This window comes from Calypte anna, chromosome 4A (assembly GCF_003957555.1).
Source record: "Calypte anna isolate BGI_N300 chromosome 4A, bCalAnn1_v1.p, whole genome shotgun sequence".
Taxonomy (NCBI): domain Eukaryota; kingdom Metazoa; phylum Chordata; class Aves; order Apodiformes; family Trochilidae; genus Calypte; species Calypte anna.
The window spans coordinates 22,318,049-22,339,070 of NC_044248.1; the positions used below are offsets into that span (position 1 = coordinate 22,318,049).

At 42.2% G+C, this 21,022-nt stretch overlaps 1 protein-coding gene across 3 annotated transcripts; it reads right to left on the reverse strand.

Moving 5' to 3' along the window:
- Positions 1-3,854: 3,854 nt before the first annotated feature.
- On the reverse strand, positions 3,855-19,801 carry LOC103526736 (cytochrome P450 4V2). Of its 3 annotated transcripts, none has more exons than XM_008491851.2 (11): positions 19,428-19,801; positions 16,204-16,316; positions 14,246-14,331; positions 11,874-12,064; positions 11,393-11,462; positions 10,303-10,429; positions 8,706-8,897; positions 7,266-7,368; positions 6,793-6,927; positions 6,449-6,628; positions 3,855-4,779 (listed from the first exon to the last, which is right to left on the reverse strand). In XM_008491851.2, the coding sequence occupies exons 1-11, from the start codon at positions 19,636-19,638 to the stop codon at positions 4,604-4,606; spliced, it is 1,584 nt and encodes a 527-aa protein (XP_008490073.1). In that variant the 5' UTR covers positions 19,639-19,801; the 3' UTR covers positions 3,855-4,603. The 3 variants fall into 3 exon arrangements, with proteins under 3 accessions (XP_008490073.1, XP_030305647.1, XP_030305648.1); XM_030449787.1 differs by lacking the exon at positions 19,428-19,801 and adding an exon at positions 17,116-17,247; XM_030449788.1 differs by lacking the exon at positions 16,204-16,316 and having other exon boundaries at positions 19,428-19,505.
- Positions 19,802-21,022: the final 1,221 nt, after the last annotated feature.

Consider the following 21,022-nt stretch of genomic DNA (forward strand, 5'->3'; position numbering starts at 1 on the left):
CCAAGGAGGGGTTGAATCACCATCCCTGGAGGTGGTGGCCTCGATGATCCCAAGAGTCTTTTTCAAGCTGAAAGATTCTATGATTCAATGATTAATTGGATTTGACAGTAAAACGAAGAAATAGGGCAGCAATGCTGTTCAAAAGAATCATAATGAGCTCACTCACTTTGGAAAATAAATGCATTTTCTTTCAGTGAGTCTGCTACTCAGATGGCAAATCTTCCCTTGTTTACACCCCTGCACTGTGGCTCCAATCAGCATGGCTGTGCCTTCTGTATAGAGACACGAATGCTTTATGAACTCTGTTCCTGAATTATTGTTTATTATATATTTGCATATATTTATTACGGAACAAATGACACAATATGCTGATACACAGCTATTATCACTGTTTACTGAATTGCACTAGAATCCAAAGAGTGTACATGATTTAAACTAGAAGAGCTAGAAGTTTAAAATGCATAGAATACCAAAACCATCTGGCACTCCTTAGGCTCATTAAGTCTCTACATGTAGAGCTTTGGTTATCTGAAACCCCTTATTGCATTTATTTAGCTATCAATTATACTTTGGCAACTAAATCAGGATACTGAAATTAAGATTAGTTATTCAGATGGTAGAGTTGAAACTAGAGTTCATGAAGTACATAATTTGGGGTTAATTCTATGAAACAAAATGGGGTTTCTGCTTCTGTTTTGATGGTTTCATTTTAACTTGGTATTTAAAATAAATAAAAACCTGCTTAAATCCAAACTGCCAGCAAATTATGCAAGATGAAATCTCCCTGGCAGTGGAATTGTCTACTAGCTTGATGCTGCTTTCTGCTGATTTGCACCGTAATTTATGCAAAATCTCACTCATCCATATAGGTGGCTGGAATTAACAAGTTGTTTCACCTCAGGAAATGACTACAGTCTGGTCTAGGTCTAATTCTGCCTGCCAAAACAAAATCCCCCATTTCTTAAGACAATCCTATTGGAAAAGTAGCATCAACATGGGAGAAGATTGGAGCCATGACATGAAACAAGGGGAAGAGCAACTCAGAGGGGATGAGGGGAGGAAGGCACCAGGAAGACAGGAACAACACAAGTTCTCATTTTGATTTAGCATTGTGAACATCCTTCCATCTGAATGAGGATGCTATAGACATATCATGAACCTAGTTCTGAATGCTCCAGCAGAAAAAAAGCCCAAATATTCTAAAGGATTCTCTGTGTATCTTTAATCCTGCATGCTTATTATTATGTGTATGAGAAAGGACAGAATTCTAAATACTGACAAATGCTGCTAAAACAAGTTCTGAAAATTACATCTTGATCTTTCCTTCTTACAATGAACAAGCTGGAGCTTTTTCAGATGACACCATCTGAGTGAAGAATTCACTTTCTCACTAGGCCAAAGTCTTCCAGTGCTTGACCTCATTCACCCAAAACAGCTGCAAAAAGATGGCTAGGATAAATTATTCACTGATTTGTGGAAAGTGCTGGATTGCATACTGTATTGGAATAAAAGCAGTATAGTAGCTCCATACTCTGCAGTTACATGTCACCAACAGGTTTCCTAGAAACATAGCCCAGAAATAATTCCACATCAAAAGTCAAGTAAGAAATAAATGCAGATCAAATTCAGTTTCATATTAAAAATTAGAAGACAATTGCAAATCTTAAACAGCAAATTATTACTTTTTTTTTTCTACCAAGGCCTTTTAAAACACTTTTTTTTCTTATATGTAGATACATTTTTTTTCTTAAAAAAGGAGAATAACTTAATTGCCCACGGCCTTGCTCCCTGAAGCTAAAACACCTGATGCTGGTTATTGCGGGACATCAGAGAAAACAAAATCTTTTAACGTATTAAAGCATTCCAATGTCTTCAGCAGGCCCTCTCAGCTGCCAAACATCAACTCCTGAACAAGTTATGTGTGTTCCTGAACTACTAGCCTGGAGCCAGGTCAGAAGGTTTGGCCATAAAGGTTTTTTGATAAATTCCTGTCTTTCTTTATGCAAAATAATTTGTCTTTGCAATGAACACTTTCTGTCTCTACAAGCTACAGTCAAGGCAAGCATCAAAAAAGTCTGCTGGTAAGCAAAAGATTGAATTACACTTAGCAGAGAACTCACCTTTTTACGAAGTATCTCAGTATTCTTTTTTAATTTTTTTTTTCAGGAGAAGAGTTAATTTATTTTTTAATCCATGGAAATTATGAAGATGATCTTCTAAATATGACCTGTGAACTGTGGTAGTACTATCCTGGGAGGTTTGCCAATGAGTAACACCAATACAGAAATCTACCCTGCAGGTAGAAAGTTCCTGTTCTTTCAGTATCAATTTCTTCAATATTTACTTAGTAGCCTTAGGTTGCTTCGAAACTAGTTTTCACAACAGGTGAAGGGTCACTGCCTTTTCAGAAATGCTCTGAACACAGAGACTACAACACCAGTAATCTTGGAAAAGATGCTGTGTACATCATTAAATAGGGATTTTTGGTAGTTTGCTTTTGTAACTCTGTGCCAGCATTTGAACTTGTGGACTTTCAAAAATATTTTTTTTTCATTAAAGTTTTGTGCAGTTTTTCTCTCAATTATTTTTCTTGTTCCCATTAGGCATTATAAAAATTTACAATTTACTTGGGAACCCACTACATAAGAAGCTATCATATAAAAAAAACCACAAGCAAAAATAATAGTTGGTGAGATGTCACATAAAATTACTTCTTTGTGGAGATAATTGTTGTTTCCAAAAAACAGATGGAACAGAAAAAAAAAGAAACAAAAACATGTAATTTGTTTTATCTGAATTCATGTAAGAGGGTAATCTTGAAAGTTTTACCTTATCATAAATTACCTTATCATAAAGTTTTACCTTATCATAAATTACCTTATCATAAAGAATATAAGTTTTACAACCAGCCCCATAAACCTAAACTCTTGCTATTAACTATCAAGGAAACCTCTTTGAAATGAATATTTGATTTATGTAGACTAAGCAGTTCAATCCTCTCTTTATAAGATCATCAGAAACCGGTAAAACCTAGGTTTAGCAAAATTTAAAGAACTTGTCATGTTCAAGGAAACCTCTAGTTTACCTGGAAAACATAGGAATTATTGTCTCTCTATTCAGATGTCCTACAAACCACAGCAGTATCCCAAGTACTAAAACACTGAGTGTTGTTAAAAGGGCACAAGGAAACAAAAAAAGCACAGAATTTGTAAAGATCAACAAACTGAGTAATGACAGATTACTCCTTTCTTACTTTACTTTCTTACTTTACAGTAATGACAGATTACTCCTTTCTTACTTTACTTTCTTACTTACTACAGATCAATCACTAGAGGAGGACCAGCCCACAGTAGTTGTATCAGCTCTGACCTCCAGCTTTTTAACCCATCATCCCTCTCTGCAGGTCACCCACAGCCCCAGAACAACCTTAAAGGTGATAGCACACCTAAAAACCCCACCAGCAGCCATGGTGACAAGAGAAACTGTTGCTTCAGCACATAAACAGAATTATGGCTATTGGAGTGCACCCTTCTTGGTGAGGACCAGGGGTCACACTGGGGCAGTGCACAGAAGCCAAAAATAGTGCCAGAGCATAGGGTAGAAATAAAGGGCAGCTAGAGGACCTCAGCTTAGTCTTGCATCATCACCTTCTTCAGTGCTTACAGTGCTGTGTGGCTTGTTAAAAGATTCTGATCTGTCCTGAGGGTAAAACCAGAAACTTTCACAAGAGCTTCATTCCATCACTGTAATTCCTCTTTAATGTCAATTAGTAATTTATTCTCTTCAGGACCCTAGAAGGCAAGAGCAGATTGGCTCATTGTTTCAGCTTCAACTAACTGTAAAATATGGTTGACTTGACAATAAGATTTTATTATCCATCAGTAATTTACCTGAATCCAGGCATGTAATTTTTACAGACATAATTACATTCCATATTGAGGCATGGTAGAAGTTTATTCTCAATATTTGTAGCAATAGAGTATTTCTGCCATTATGAAATCCTGTGTGTAATTTGCACACATGGTATGATTACATAGGTTAATGCATATGGTACACTTTGCTAAAAAATAATTCAGAGCACTCGTGACTAAAGAACTACTGTAAATGGTTACAAAGGAGTGACATTATCAGAAGATTTCTGCTTTGTCTTCACATATACAGCTATTGCCAAAACAGAAAAAAAAAACATGTGCCAAGTGGAAGAATTGATCACTTGTACCTCTCAGAACTCAAGTATCCTGAAAACTATACAAAGACTGAGACCATCCATTACTTCACAAATGCTATGGGATATAACCAGATCACTCCACCACTACAATAATTTAAAGGGTTTTTACACTGTTGCAAGAGAATAGTTTCATCAGAGTAGATAAGGCACCAAGATTTGATGTTTAAAGACTTGCACTTCAAAGACAAACATGAAGTTCACATGTACTAGAAAAGTAGAGCAATTTAGGGCTATTACAACATCTTCTTTAACGAAATGATCAGTAACAACCTTTGTTTCAACACATTGCTGGACTGCAATCAAAATTTGATTTTAAAACATATCTCAGTCTAATATATTGGGTGTTTTTTTAAGAATGAAATCTTGAATTTCCTTTCATTCTGATCCAGTGTTTGGCCTTCTCTTCAGCTTAACCCAGATGCCCTTATTTGGACGAAGAATCAGTTCTCCAGTTATACGAAGCTCTTCTGGCTCATGACACGAGTCCACCCAAAAGCGCCGCAGGATGAGGGCTAGAAGAGTTTTCTCCTCCATTAGTGCAAAGCGCTGACCTGAGAGTTACAGGGCACCAAAAGAAAAAAAAAGATGGAACATGTTCTTGTCAGGTAGCATCAACAGCTGCTGCATTTGCATGCTCACAGTTATACCTCACAGGAACACAGGACAGCAAGGACTGTGCATCTGTCTTGAAAACAGAACTGGTCAAAATTGAGGTCACACAGATACTACTGAAACTAGCACCTCTCTCTGCATGACAACTCTGGCCTTCCTGGGACAATCCACAGCACACCTTCCTTCCCATAGTACACAAAACTCAAAGACCAAAGAGAAAACAGTCAACACTTTACATGGAACTCAAACAAATGTAGACTTGTCACATCTCTCAAATGAACTAGGCAGGGGGGAATGGATGACAGAGCAGCACAAGAGAAAGTGCAGCACAGGAACTGTGAGGAGAGACAAATCCCACTGTTCCAGATATGTAGAAGGGAGCAAAGGAGATACAACTGCAGAGAATTACAGAAAGACCTTTATTCAGTGAACGCGAAGCATCACACACCCACTGATGACTTGGTAGCAGAGAAGGCAAAGTTCAACATCTCAAAGAAAGGTGGAGGAGGAGAGGAGAGAACAGAGAAATATGAGGGAAACAAAACCAAGTCACAACACAAGCAGTTCACTCAAACTGAAAAGGGGAACAGGACATAGAACTCAGTGCTCAATATTTTTTCTGCAGTCTCTGTGTAATAGGCACAGGTGGATGTCTGTACACATGTGCACAGTGATGATGAACATGATATACACAGGATTAACAAACCACCTCTCCTGCACATGTTCTTGTCGTGGTCCAAGAACCAGCTAGAAATGTAATATTAAATTAGATTCCTTTTTGGAAAATGGGAATATCTGTTCTGCTGTTCTTATGGAAAAGGCACTTGCATCCAATGAGGCAAATTAAAAAAAAAAAAAAAAAAAAAAAAGAGAGAAAAAAGCAATGCCACCCCCACCAAAAGAAAACAAACAGAACCAAAATCCCCAAAGAAGTTTTATTTCCTATTATTGTGAATGGCCTGGCAACTGCTGAATGTTCCTTATTTGCACTTAAGATCAGTGCAGGGACAGCCCTTCCATGTGCTCTGCAATGTGAACAATAATGCCTCTTCTATAAGCACAGATAAATGTCAGGTGTCTCGGTGGCACTTGAAAAGCTAACAAGTTTTGGGATGACAGGGAAAACACCAGAGCACCAAAGGTCTCAGAAAGAGGGAAAGAATTTATCAGTTGCAGAATGCATATTTGGGAACATACATTCCAGCCACGATCATGAGATTGACAGACAAGATGTTTCCAGAGCAAAACAAGTGCAGGACATTTGCTTTCTCTCATGCTGTCTTGCCAGCACCAAGGATGACAAATTTTAAGTATTCCTGTCCTAACATAGGAGCTCATTAAAATGCTGCCAGGCTGCACCGACAGTGAGGAGGGAACACCAGTCTGATCAACATTGGCTCCTCAGAAGAAAAGAAACCCTTGGGAAGAATCAAACCATGGCAGCCCAAGCACCTGGCTTGCAGGGGAGACTGTGCCCAGAATCTGAGTGGAGGGCATGAGGCAAGGAGCCAGCAGGTTAAGGCATCTGATACACTCACAGCTGCCACACATTTACCACACCAAAAGCAGCACTGTCACATTTCAAGGGCTTCCTCTTCAGCCACCTACCAATACAGTTCCTGGGACCAGCTGAGAAGGGCACATATGCATACGGGTGCCTTCCTTTACAATTTTCAGGGAAGAATCTCTCGGGTCTGAACTCATCTGGGTCAGGGAAGATTTCGGGGTCTCTGTGCAGGGCATAGGTTAGAACAAGAGCAGTTGTGCCTTTTGGTACTTGAAATCCTCCTGAAGAGAAAAGGGAAAGGGAGAAGGGTCAAAACAAGAGCAAGTGACCTTTTATACACAAGAGCACAGTCAAAAATAAGACAGTGCTGCCCTCTGCTTGGGAAAGCCCTCCACTGAGGTGATGCTATCAGGACAAGAAGTGGCAAACACAGGACACTACTTACTAATACAGCAATCCTCTCTCAAGGCACGGGCAAACATTGGAACTGAAGGGAAGAGTCGAAGGGCTTCTTTCACAACACACTCAAGGTATCGAAGGTTCTTCAAATCATCCGTTGTAACAGGCCGTTCAGTGTTGCCTGTGGAAAAATAGGAGGATTAGCAAAGGCAAACTACCTATTTTTTTGTTAAACAAACTCATCCCAGCTCCCTCCAGGAACTCTCATCACACACCAAGATCACACAGAAGAGGGTTCTACACATACATCAGACTTGCATACTTGACTCAGAGACATGAGGTTGTCTGTGCTCTCCTACAGCACCCATCCCATGCATCTGTAGCTGTTGAAAGCTCCAGAAGGGCCAACAAAGCATGTTCCCACCTCCCTTTCTACATCTCGGCTTATCATGTACCACATTCCCATGTGCAAATGGGATCGACACCACAACCCCAATGAAGAAGGGAATTGTAACATACCAAACACCTCATCCAGTTCTCTGTGGACCTGCTTCTGGGCTTCAGGATTACGTCCAAGTAAGTACAGGGCCCAGTTCATAGCAGCTGCTGTTGTATCATGGCCCTGAAAGTCCAGATTTAAAAAGACATTTCCTTTAAGACTATCCTCGTGCAGTTAGGTCTCATAAATACTTAGGAGTGCAGGTAGTATGGAAAGTGAGATTACTAGTTCCACAAACACAAGAAAGAAAAAAAAATAAAATCAAGGGTAAAGAACTCCATCCAACTCATTAATTATCAGGATGTAAGATGACCCATCATTCTGTCAGGTGCCTGAAAACTGACCAAAGGGAAAATGTTGAGATAATCCAAGGAACAATTAATCTCCTCTGTCTCCCACAAGATGCATGAACTATCAGTACCTAGGCAGTGAATCCGATGCATACTCATTGGTTTTGTACTGTCCAGTGTAGGGGACCAACAACTACTGCAGCAGAGAGACAATAGACACAATCTATAACCTTTATAAAACTTCCTAAAGAAGGGTGTATGAAGACACAGTACAGGGGCCATAGGAAGAAATACTCCTTGGTTTCCTACAAGAAGGGGATCAGCTGCTACAGTTCTCAGTACCACATAAAATTTAGAAAGGAAAAAAAAATAAAAAAACAAAAACAAAAAAACACCAAAACAAAACAAAAAACACCAGATAACCAAAACACACAAAAAAGAGGGAAACAGAAAAGGGAACAGTTGACCAACAAAGGATCACAGTACCAATAAAGCACACCTGTTGTATAGTTTAGAATGCTGCATCTCTTCAAAATCCAGCATGGAAGAGTTTATCTAGGCTACAACAGCAATAATATAGCTCTGATTTATGCTTTTTTGAGAAAGAGTTGAGGTCTACCTAATAGAATTGTGCAAAAAAATTTGTATTAGTCTTGTGGAGACCCTTCACTGGACAGGGAACCAGACATGACAAGACAGTATACAGCTGATGACAGAACTAAGAAGTTACAGCCAACACGGCAAGGGACAAACCATGAGGACAGCTGACAAAATGAAAATCAAAACAATGAACAATGAAACCATTTAGAGCTCCCTTTAGCATTAATGAGGTTTACAGCAGGAGTTGACAGTCCATGGCCCACATCAGCCATTAAGCTCTTATTAGAGCTTGCATTAGAACCTGCTTGCATGGCAGGGCCTGCCACCTGTAATGCCCAACACTTTGCCAAGGCACACAATTCTGGATCAAATGCTTCTATCCTACAGAAATTTCCTCTTGGCTTCCAGGGCTAAAATTATGTTAAAAGCAACCTCCTTAACTAAGAAAAGGAGGAGTCACCACCTGCAAATGGTGAATCTTGAGTTCTGGGAAAACCACAGAAAAAAAAAACAAAAAACAACAAATCAAACCAAACAAAAAAGCAACAAACCAACATGTTCCTTGGGTACCTCAAACATGAAAGTATCCACTTCCTCACGAATGTCCCTGTAGCTCAATTTATTCCCTTCATCATCTGTTGCACACAGCAGCATATCCAGGAAAACTTTTCTCTTTCTGAAGCCATTTTCTTCACAGTTGCCATCAGTATCACATTTCATTTGCCTGGTGTTTTTGAGTTCTGCAGCTTTTTCAGCAATGACCTGAAATTAGAACTATTACATTAGATATGATGCATGCAGCACATGTGCACAGTTTAATATACAAACATTTCTGCAGCTTATTAAAACAAACATCCACCTGTAGCAGTCCACATGAATAAGTTAGGATAGCTGTTACCATTAACTCATGAACTTTAACTGACTTTTTGTGTTAGCTTGTGAAATACAACCAACTGCTCTTGTTGTGAGCAACAAACTGAATCTTGAACAGCCTTTATGTGACCAAAAAGACAGTCAAACTATGTAAATATATGTAGAATACCTGGAATAAGCCAATAATGAATGCCAGCACTAGCAATAGTGAATTTAAAAATATCACCACAACTTGAAAACACTGATCACCAATAAGATATTCTGTAAACTACCCAATAACTAAGGAAAGGATCTCATCTCCAGCCTCTGGGGAATCCAAGAGATTGAAGAGAAGCAATGGCACCCCAAAACCCTGCCTTAGGACTACACCTAACACACCTAGAACCACTATGCTAAAGCTTTCCAAATTTTCTTCAGTATGAGAGCAATGGTTGAACTTCCCTTTTCTAGGTGAAACCACAGCCCCAGTGACAGACACAGATTTTGTGCTGTCACCACCACTGTAACAGCAAAACAAAACTCTGCAATGAACCAGTATGGCTACCAGCAAGAAAATAATAAAGGCTCTAGAGTATGCAATCCTGTTCAGAGGAAGCTCTGAACAGGAAAAAAATGTGTATTGCTCATGAAATGAGTTTCCCTTACTGGACTTACACAGAGACACACATTAAGCCACCTTCTCAGTGCTTTCTCTCAGCACTACATGAGGTGATATTACTATTACTGTTCCTTTGTCACATATTCAGGACAGCAACCAAGCATGGGAAGACAGCAAGTGTTACTGTAGGTCCCTTTAAGAGCCTCTCTCAATCCCAGTAAAAAGAAGCAAAACATCAACTACTTAAGAACAATGCAGAGTAATTGTGCGTTATTATATGTAGCGAAAATTCAGAGATTATTTCCTTTGTTGTGGGCATTGACACAATGACATCACAGTGTACATACCTGTATTTCAGGGAAAGCAGCCTCTCTAGTAATATCCTAACAGTAGCTTTAGAAGGGCAGCCACTGGCATAGGAACCATTTGGTGAGAGAAAGGGGTGTTACTTGCACAGTCTGACACAGCACAAAATGTGTCAATACTTAAATGTGACAGAGCTGCTGACATAGAAGTCAGTTCTTTTCATCTTTTCAGGGAATTCCTTGGCATCCCAAAAGAGATAATTTTCCTCTTAGTAGATATGTACAAGGGGAGGCTGAACCTCATCCCCATTTGGAAGCTCTCTACTGAGTGTAACTTTGCTCCAACAACTACAATGTACCATTAAAAAAAAAGGAAAGTAAGAATCTATACTGTATCTGTAAAATTGTGAAGGATCTTGAGGCTCCTCTCATGCTCTCTTCCTTCCTTTAACCGCATATATACAAGATCAGGCCAGAGCCAAGGGCTCATCTGTCGCCGTTGGATTAGATCGCTCATCCTAGGGGCACAACAATTACATTGTGTAATGCAGAAACCAAATTTATAGCAGCACACTTTCAAGAACTATAGAAAGAGTTATATATGCCCCAGTGGAGCTGAACTTTACAACTGTATAAGTTTAAAACAAGACATCTCAAGGAAAGTATGTTCATATTTGTTTTCTGATCTAAACCATCTCAAAATTTGTCACCTGCCCCAACTTCACAATTTCTATCTTTAAGTATCGATCTCCGAGATGGAGAGCATGATTTCATTTAGTCAGAATCCTCCTGAAACAGACATACTAAGTCAACCAGTCCAGTCCCACTCCATTAACCATGCTGAAAAGACATTTACATGCTAAAAAGACTACTCATGCCAAGGCTCCAAAATACCTGCCCTGAGACTTCCAACACCTACTTGACTGTCCAGGTAACATGTATGCTAGACGGCACACAAAAAGCACTTAAAGGAAAAAACATTAGATTTCAGGTGTGTTCAAACACAAGTATATTGCATTTGGAAGGGCTGATTGTCATTGATATGCAGTTCTTGCACATGCTTTTTGTTGCAGAAAGACTGAGGAGTAATTATTACAGTTAGGCCAACTTCAAACTCACTTGCAGGACAATTTGGGAAAGGTCAAGGAGCAGATGACAATTAAATCCTCAAATTCCATCCCTTTTTTTGTAATACACCTGTCTCAGAAAACCCCAAGGGCTAGGGGTGAGATGCCACAAGCAGCTACATCTCATCTAGGCTGACACATCAGCCTAATGTCCTGTATCAATGGATTAACTGACACCTCATCAAAACCTCAATCTCCCATTGCATATACTCGTATGAGAAAATACATCAAAATCTGCAGGAGTTCTTCCTGCTTTCTTGGCTTTCTTTCTACCTCCATCTGTGAGCTTCCAGCTCTCCTTCCTGACATGAGCAACCCTGAACTACAAAGTGGCCAAGGAAAATTTCTGTTTACCTGTAGACAGCACGGACATACTCAGAATCCTTGTTCTGCTGAGCACCCACGTTCTTGCCCATTGCCGTTTCTAGAAGGAAGAAATGATCAATGAATCACAAGTGCAAAGTGAAATGCAGTGTGCCTATACACAATGAATTACTACTTCTAGTTTCTGTCACCACACCATCCCTTTGATGGGTGAATATACCCTTTCCAGGTTATGACCTCATTAGTATTTCCATTTTCAAGAACCCTGCTTCTCAACATGACCTCACTTCAGACTGCTACCTCTGCCCTGGCCATCCCCCAAACTCACCTGCCCAGAGGCTCACAAGATACACTAAAGAAAAGGGTGCCCTTGGAAGGATGGAAATGCATTCACTCAATACACAGAGACATTCCTCTTCAACTGTCTCCTCAGTCATGGAGCACGATACAGCTGTACTGATGAGCCTCTGCATCATTCACAGCCCCACCACAATAACTGAAGAGTACATACCACAAATGATATCAAGGGCACACAGAGTGATGTCCAGAAAGATATCAAATGGTTCCTTGTCAACATGCTCCTCGAGTTTCTCCAACAAAATACCTCCTTGTTCATTCATAACCTCTAGGAAGTCAGTTAAGATTGCGAAGTGGAATGTGGGAGTTATCATTTTCCTACGTGACCGCCACTTGTCCCCAGTGCTGTGAAATTAACATGGAGAAGGGAGGGTTAAAAACTCCAATTCAGAAATAAAACCCTCACCATCACAAGAAGCACATAGTAAAAACTGCAGACTGGAATACCTTCACAGATAGACATATTGTACATGATCCTTCAAACATTCCACAGAACTCCTCAAGAAGAGTAAAATGGAAATATTTCTTGCTCCCACACCTCTGAAGCACAAGCCACCATTTCTATAGCTGCTCTCAACAAAAGGAGGTGTCAACAAGCCTTTAGGCAACACAGCTTCTTGGCTGCCCAATGCATAGGATCAGAGGGATAGAGCAGAAGCCATCTACAGGACAAGCTGGCTATACAACAGCAAGGTCTTGACTCATCACACTGTTTCTGTGAATCAGTGCCAGCCTTCACCCACTGACCAGGCAAAAAGGATTGCAGAGAAGTAGGGTCCACAGATATTACACACATGCCTGCCCTACTCTGTACTTTCATACTGATTACTGTCTTAAGGGCCATGAATGAAACTCGGCATAAAAAACATTTCTAATCCCCTCACATAAACTTGCACATGCCACACCACATGATCACACCTAGATTTCACAATACTGTGACTCCATCATGAAGCATCAGTTCACCTCTGAGGTTTCCAAACAAGCAACAAAGCTCCACTGCTAACAGGGGGACCACCTTCTTGCAGAAAACACAGGAGATGCACAAAGGCACTGGAGCCACTCTACACTCAGCTTGCTCTGACTCTTGAATATCTGCAGCCTCCAGACCAAAGATTCTTTGACAGATCCGGGACTGGAGAACACCAGATCATTAAATTACTGCTCCTCCCTTTGTCCACTCCTGACTTGTGCTCTTACCCAGTCTCACACCTTATGAACCTCCACTTCATGAGGGAAAAGAAGGACAAGGTGCAGATACTCTCCCATCCTACCCCAAAGCATCACCAGCCTTAGGCCCATTCTACTGATCTGCAGCATCACCAGCTAAGACAAGTGATACACACAGTCACAATTCTGCCACATTCAAACCACTTGACACACATATCAATGTTAAAAATATCCAGTGTGCAGAACTGCAGACTAAATGACACCACTTGCCAGAGGATACAGCTTGCCCAAATTCACATTCATTTGAAGGCTCTGGACCAAAAGGTAAAAAAAGCCAAATTTGCCAATAAACAGACAATGCCAAAGGAAAGGTGGGCCCATGCCAACCTCATGAAGTTCAGTAAGGCCAAGTGCAAGGTCCTGCATGCAGATTGGGGCAATCCCAAACACAAATACAGGTCGGGCAGAAGACATATTTGGAAAAGCCCTGAGTAAAAGAACCCGAGGGTGTTCGCTGATGAGAAGCTCAACATGGTCCAACAAGGTGAACTGAAGCCCAAAAAGCCAGCCCATAGCCAGGGCTGCATCACCAGCAGCATTGCCAGCAGGTCAAGGGAGGTGATTCACCCTCTCTACTCCACTCTTGTGAGACCCCACCTAAAGTACTGTGCCCAATTCTTGAGCCCCAACGCAAGGAGGACATGGAGCTGCTGGAGTGAGCCCAGGAGGCTCACAAAGATAATCAGACAGCTACAGCACATCTCCTGGGAGGACAGGGCTGAGAGAGTTCGGGTTGTTCAGCCCGGAGAAGAAAAGGCTCTGGAGAGACCTTATAGTAGTGCTTCGGTATATAAAGGGGGCTTAAAGAAAGATGGGGACAGAGTTTTTAATAGGGCTTCTAGCAACAGGACATGGGATTATGGTTTTAAAGTGGGAGAGGGTAGATTTATATAAGATATAAAAAAAAATTCTTCACTGCGAGGGTGGTGATACACTGGAAGTATATCTGGAAGTATATACTGGAAGGCTGCCCAGAGAAGTTGTGAATGCACTCTGGAAGTGCTCAAGGCCAGGATGGACAGGACATCAAGATAACTGGCCTAGTGGGAGGTGTTCCTGCCCAAGCAGAGGGAGTTGGAACTAGATGATTTTTAAAGTCCCTTCCAACCTAAACCATTCAATGATTCTATGACTTTTATTGGATATTAGCTGATAAAAAGGAACTAAGAGCATTGCAAGGAATAAGATTTCTAAATCTCTATCCAGGGACACTCACAGCATCTTGACCAACAAGCTCTCTTCCTATTATATAGCCTATGAATTTCAGAAAGATGGCAATGCATCTACATTTCACTATACCTTGTCAGGAGTCCAGTGCCCAGCCATGGATGCATGAATGTATACAGGTAAGATTTTTCAATATGTTTTGAACTATTCAGAATAACCTGTCAAAAAAAAAAAAAAAAGTCACTAGTTAGGTAGAGAGAGATTTCTTCAGATGAGATTACTTCACAAAACCTCAAGTTCCTTCACAAAAACGCTGTAGTAAAATGCACAGTATTTCCATAAAACCTGGTACATAGGGGTGTGTTGGGTTAGTGCAGTGCTGTTTGGGAAGTGGCGGGGGGCACTGAGGTGGCTCCTGCAAGACGCTGCTGAGAGCTCCCCTAGCTCCAATTCTGGACCTGCCTCTGGCCAAGGCTGAGCAGATACAGGAAGCTGGATGTGCTTTTGCAAGTAACATATTCAAGAAAGGGAAAACAAAAGTGTAAAAATAAAGAAATAAAGACCCGCAGAGCAGAAGAAAGGAGGAGGTGAAAGCAATGTCAGAGCAAAGACAACAAGGTGAGTGAGGAAGGAGGGGGACGAGCTGCCTAAGCAGAGATTTCTGCCTGTGGCGAGATGGCAGCTGTCCCCACACAGCCCATGGAGGACCACAGTGGAGCAGTCCCTGAAGTACCATGGTGGGAAACGTGTTTTTGCAGCCCCCAAAGTATCGCAGTGGGCATATGCAGAGCTGCAGTCTGTGCAGGATCATGCAGAGGGGCAGATATGGATCTGCAGCCATGGAGGACCCGGTCCCAGAGGAGGTGACTGCTCCTGAGGCAGCCGTGACTCTCTGTGCAGCCCAGGCTGGAGCAGTTCCTGAGGGACTGCACCTGTGGGAGGGACTCATGTCAGAGGGTTCATGAAGGACTCTCCCATGAGAGGGACCCTGCGTTGGAGTGGGGAAACAATGTGAGGAGTCCTCCCCCTGAGGAGGAAGGAGCGGCAGAAACACCGTGTGGGGAACTGACCCTGACCCCCCCCCTGCCCATCCCCTGTGCCCTGAGGGGGAGGCAGCAGTGAAGGGATGGGGACCGGGAAGAACAGAGAGGTGGGGTGAAGGTATTAAATCTAGTCATGTTTTCTCTTTCTCCTGATAGATTAAATTATGGTTTTTTCTTCCTCAACTGAGTTGGTCTGGTTTTGCCCAGTGCTGTAACTGGGGAATGCAAACCCCCCAGTCCTTGTCTCACTGAAGGAGCCTTTGGGTGGATTTTCTCCTCCTGTCCCACAGTGGGGATGGGCAGTGAGTGAGGAGAGTCCTGGTTGGTACCGGCTGGGCCTGACCTGCAGCAAGGGGGGGGGGGAACACTGAGTTCACACCCTCAAGTCTTTCATCAAATATCCTAGCCCTAAGAAACAATGAAATACTAAAAAAACTATCACTCCCACTCTCCACACCTTTCCGAAAAAAATAATTCTGTATTACAAAGTCTGAGGCACAGCTCAGAGAAAACATAATGGTTTCCAGTCTTAACCAAACTCACAATTAGTATCATCCCTTCATCAAAACCTTCAACAGAGAAACAGCTCTCTTTTTCCAGTTCCCAGTTTCACTGTCAGCAGCAAAACTAAAGATTACATTTCATAGTATCAAGACAGATCCATTAAGTTCTCATGCAGAATTCAGTCAGACTCAAGCACTGAACCTGAATTTCATAATGTTCTACCCCTATTTCAGTGGTGCCATCTTCTCCTTTCTGACCTTGGGAGAAACAGCTTTCACTCATGTAAAAATAAAACTAACAAAGTTGTTTCTTTGCATAAAGCACACAAACCCACTGCTTTCATTTGTTGACAATCTTCAGTATTTATTTTTTTCCAAGACTGGCCTTTTTATATTCTTCCACTTTCAGCCTCTCTTTAGCATCGGGCCAGAGAACAATCTCAAGTAAAATCAGTCCAGATCCTTTTTTGCAAAAATTACATTGAGAGAATCAAAACTAACAGGTTGGACACTGCTTTGCCTGGCAGCAGACAAACATACTTACCTCCACACTGTCAGGGTGATACAAAACCATGACAGGCACTGGTCCTAACCAAAGTTTGAACAATGGCCTACTTCTGAACTCTTCAACGTAAGTCTGTATTTGTTTAAAAAAACCTGGAATAAAAAAAGCAGATGACAATTTTTTAAAGGAGCTTCTACTAAGTAAGCAAGACTTCTATAATGAACTGTTTTCCACCATTTATATTGTATTTTTATCATGCTACTATGGCCAGCATATTTTGCACCTACCTATTAGCTGTACTGTAGGAGCATTTCTTCATGGCTACACTCTTGAAGGTGCTCTATTCTAGAGAAATCCCTCTAAGCTGTAAGGCAGTTTGATTCAACTTGTGTCAAAACACTGCATCATGAGCCTTCTGTGTTGCAATGGTCACCAGTAGAGCCAAATCAAACTTTATTAGGGCTATGCTTACATTCTGGCATGCCTGACACTAGCCAAAATGCTGTAAGCAAGATGTTTCCTTCCTTTTCAAGTACAGCACCAAGCCTTTACCATCTAAGACATCAGTGACAAGTACTACATTTGTGGTGCACACACACGTGCTGCCATGCACAGCAGTAGCAGAGCATTGTGCAAGAATCAGTATCACTAGAAATTGCTGCTTGCTGATAGCTGCACCTCTGAAGAAGTCTTTTGACCTCTTATACTATTACTGTTTCTCTGCAAACAAATTAATTCTCACTCCAACATGCTTAAATCATCTCACTCTCTTGCAGCCCTAATGATCAGTGATGGTATGCAATTCTAGACAGAATTAAAGTTCATTCTTCTCCTTTTAGAACCCTTGCTGAAGAGTAAGTCACCACTTGCAGAGCCACTGTGGATCTGGCAGCTCATGTCCCCATCTCTAGTTGCACAAAGACTCCTAGGATTATTTATATCATGAGTTACCTGAGAGATACCACTATTGTCCAGATGCCAGTTGGACTTCATACCAGTGAGCTCAGCAATCCAGTGAGTTCTCCAATCAGACAGGAAAGCTGGAAAGGGACTTTTTACAGGGGGATGTAGTGATAGAACAAGGGGGAACAGTTTCAAACTGAAAAAGGGTAGATTTAGATTATGTATTAGGGAGAAATTCTATACTTTGAGGATGGGGGGACACTGGCACAGGTTGCCCAAGGAGGTTGTGGATACCCCCTCCCTGGAAGTGTTCAAGGCTAGGTTGGAAATGGTTTCGAACAACCTGGTCTAATGGGAGATGCCCCTGCTCATGGCAGGGGGTTCAACTACGTGATCTTTAAGGTCCCTTCTAACCAAAACCATTCTATGATCCCATGATTATCCAATTTCCCAGTCCACATCTTGTCAGTTTAGCTATGCATAAAGCATGGGAGATGGTATCAAAGACCTCACTGAGTCAAATCAAACACCATCGACTGCTCTTCCCTTGACCACATATCCAGTTACCTCATCACAGAGGGTAATCAGGTTCATTCTGCAATTCTAGAGGAAGTGGCTGCTATCAGGATGTTCAATGCCTTCGCCCTTTTAGAAACCAGACTAAACAATAAATTACTTCAAGGGAGGCAATAATTGAATTTTCAACTCTGCAGAGTTGAAAACTCAAAGGTCCCCAAATCAAAGGGAAAAAAAAAAAAAACAAGTGAGAATGAAAAGAACAAGATAGTTTCCTAATAGATACCCAAACACAGCGTTTCCTAGACTCAGGTGAAGTTATAATGACAGCACCCAAAAGTCATGAGTGTCAATTATTTTGGTGCTTTTAAAGTATATTTTTCCAAACTTTGCTGTGATTAAAATATCACAATTTTCAAGCATTTGCCTACTATTATCAATAAATAAAATCACCAGATGCAACAAAACCTTATCCTTTTTTCTGAAACCTATTTTTAGGGGTCACATTTTTAATGAAAAAATATTAGAAAGCATAAACAAACAAGAACAAAGATGAATGGTCACAGACTCAACTAAAGTTTGGAGGCTGTGCGGCTCCTGCTAATAAGTATTATGTAACTCCACAGAACATAAGAGTCTCCATCAAATTGCTTTCTGGAGAGAGAAGCAATTTTGGGTTTTCTGGTTGGTTTTATTATTTAAGGAGAAGAAAAAAAAAAAGGAAAAAAAATTTAAAATAGTAAAATAGTTTGATTCTCAGCTCATATACACACCGTCACTATTATCCTGCTACTGTTTCCCCGAAGTCAGCTTCAGGAAAAGCTGCTTGCCCTTGCTTCCACCCAAGAAAAATCTCTTCTATCTATATTGAGATACAGGGATGGATCCAGAGGAAACAGGTAAGCGTATACCCCTGTGAAGAGAGGACCATGTCTCTGCATGTGTCAGCAGTGGGCAATAAGCACAGTGCTGCAGTTGTCCCTGGCTGCATCATACTCCCATGACCCAGTTCTCTTTCAGTGGCACACCTGGCAGCAGAGCCAGAACAGGCATACACAGGGCAGCCCGCTTTACACGGCCATCACAAACACACCCCGAAGAGTCTGCTGGTCCACTGACAGCACAGCCAGAGGTGCTTTCATACCACAGATTCCTCAAGAAATGTACTCCTGTGCAAAACCAAGTACCTATCAGAGAGGGAATATGTAGCACCCTTGTGCGTTCTCAAGCACCTGGCAAAAAGGTACCACTGATCAATGTAAGCACAGAAAAGTTTGCTTTTGAGGGATGTACTGTAAATATGCAGCAAGTTCTTTTGTAGCTAATGCATCAACCTAAGGCACAGCTAATTCCAAAAAAACTACCTGATGAAGTTCTTTGCACATGCTCACTTGGGGAAGATCATTGTTTACAAAAGTTTTATTTCTTCCCAACCTAAAAGCCTTCTTCACATGCAGCTAGTAGACAGAGGGACACAGTATTCTGTCTTGTGAAACAGCACTTCCTGCAAGAGCACCCAGCTCGCCCCCTTGTCCCAAAACTTTCCACAGTACCCATGCTCTATCTCACCAAAAACTGGAAACAGGTCCAAGTCCAGCAAGAGCATCTGGAAGCCACTAGCAGACTGATCCTCTAGCTAATCTTTGATAATAACCCTGCATTTTTGCAGTTCCTTTCCCCTCTGCTGCCCACTTCTCTCACAGTTCCTCTCTGTAGATAGCCCACAGCCCCAGAGAGACCTAAAGCCCATGCCAAACTCCCTCCCCAGCTCAACCACCCAAGCAGCTCACCAGCTCTTCCAGCAAAGCCCCATGCAGCGCAGGGACCTCTCCAGCGGCCCTTACCTTCTCCATCCCGCTCTAAGAGTAGAGCATTTCCCAGCACAGGATAGCAGGGACTGACACCGGGAATCGGCTTCATCATCCTCCATTGCCTCCAGTAAGCCATCAGGGACGGCAGGGCACACGCAGCCACAACCACCAACAGCAGAACGGCAACACTGGACCCCAGGTGCAGCAGCTGGGGTGCCGCAGCGGATCCCTGCAGGACCTCCATCGCCGCCTTCCCGCCTCCTGCTCCGAGCCTTGATCCCTCAGCTGCCTGCTCCGGGCTCTGCCTGCCCCGGGCTCCGCCTGCACCCGCAAAGCAGCGGCTGCCCCAGCAGAGTGCGCCGGGACCCGGGCAACAGGAGCGGGAGGCGGAGCTGTCACGAGGCCCCGAGACACAGCTTACTGCCAGGAAAATAAACAAAGATATAAAACACAGACACGCAGAGAGGCTGCCTGCAAGTACTTGATGGCAGCAGAGCGGCTGCAGGGAACAGTGCCGTTTCCTTACCCCCACTTGGCTACTCTGACTCAAGTGAAGAGCGAGGAATTTCTCCACAGGCCTGTGCAATACCTCAGAAAGAAAAGACAAACCGCTGTCAAGAGAAAAGCCATCTTTCTCCTGATTTGGGGAGGATGGGTTTTCACAACACTGCCTTTTTCCATCCGTTTTCAGATGTTCAGGAACACCACCACATTGCCATACATAACTGCTTCAGTGCTCTCCAACATGATGCATGAAGGGTTTCAAGTGCTTTGGATGGAGAGCACGTTCCTTAAGCTGGGGTGACGATTCAAACGGGTTACACAAACCACAGCCCATAGAGACCCACGATCAAGAGCAGCACTGCAAAGCACACTGATGCTTCTCTGCTCAGCTATCCTTTTCTGATCTCAGTGTTAAACTCTCAGTCACAGCCTACTGGGTGCCAGCAACACAACTGGCAGCACCAGGACATGTCACAACTTGCGAAGTGTTTGGGTAAAGGTGGTGCTACCTGCCACAAACCCGGCTGCCCTTCCTGTCTAAGGACGTACACCAGGGTTTCTTCTCAGTGCTGCAGGGCTGCTTAGCACCCGCTTCTCAAAGCATCCAGTGATTAGAAACCTTGTGGTCAAACAAAGACCTCTCTTCAGTGGTCAAACTGAAGATGCAAACCCAATTTACAAAATTTCATCCCCTAAATATACCATAGAAGCTTCTTATAGCGATGGTAATTTTTTTCCCCTATTTAGTACCAAAATTGACTACACCAGCATTTTTAGTAAACAAACAAACAGCATAAATAAAGAAACTAAGACAGAGCACTGGAACATGCTGCCCAGGGAGGTTTTTGAGTCTCCTTCTCTGAAGACATTCAAAATCCACCTGGATGTGCTCTTATATGGCCTGCTGTAGGTGACGCTGCTCTGGCAGGGTGGTGTTTGGATTAGATGATCTTTCGAGGTCCCTTCCAACCCTTAACTTTCTATGATTCTATGATAAGAAACACAAATAGAGAAAGTTCAGAACATCAGAAGCTAAGAAGGGCTGATGACCCTTGGCAGCAGAGGGGAGTAAATTTTGGCATTTCATTTCTGCAATCTCCTAGCAACCACTTTATCGTGAACAC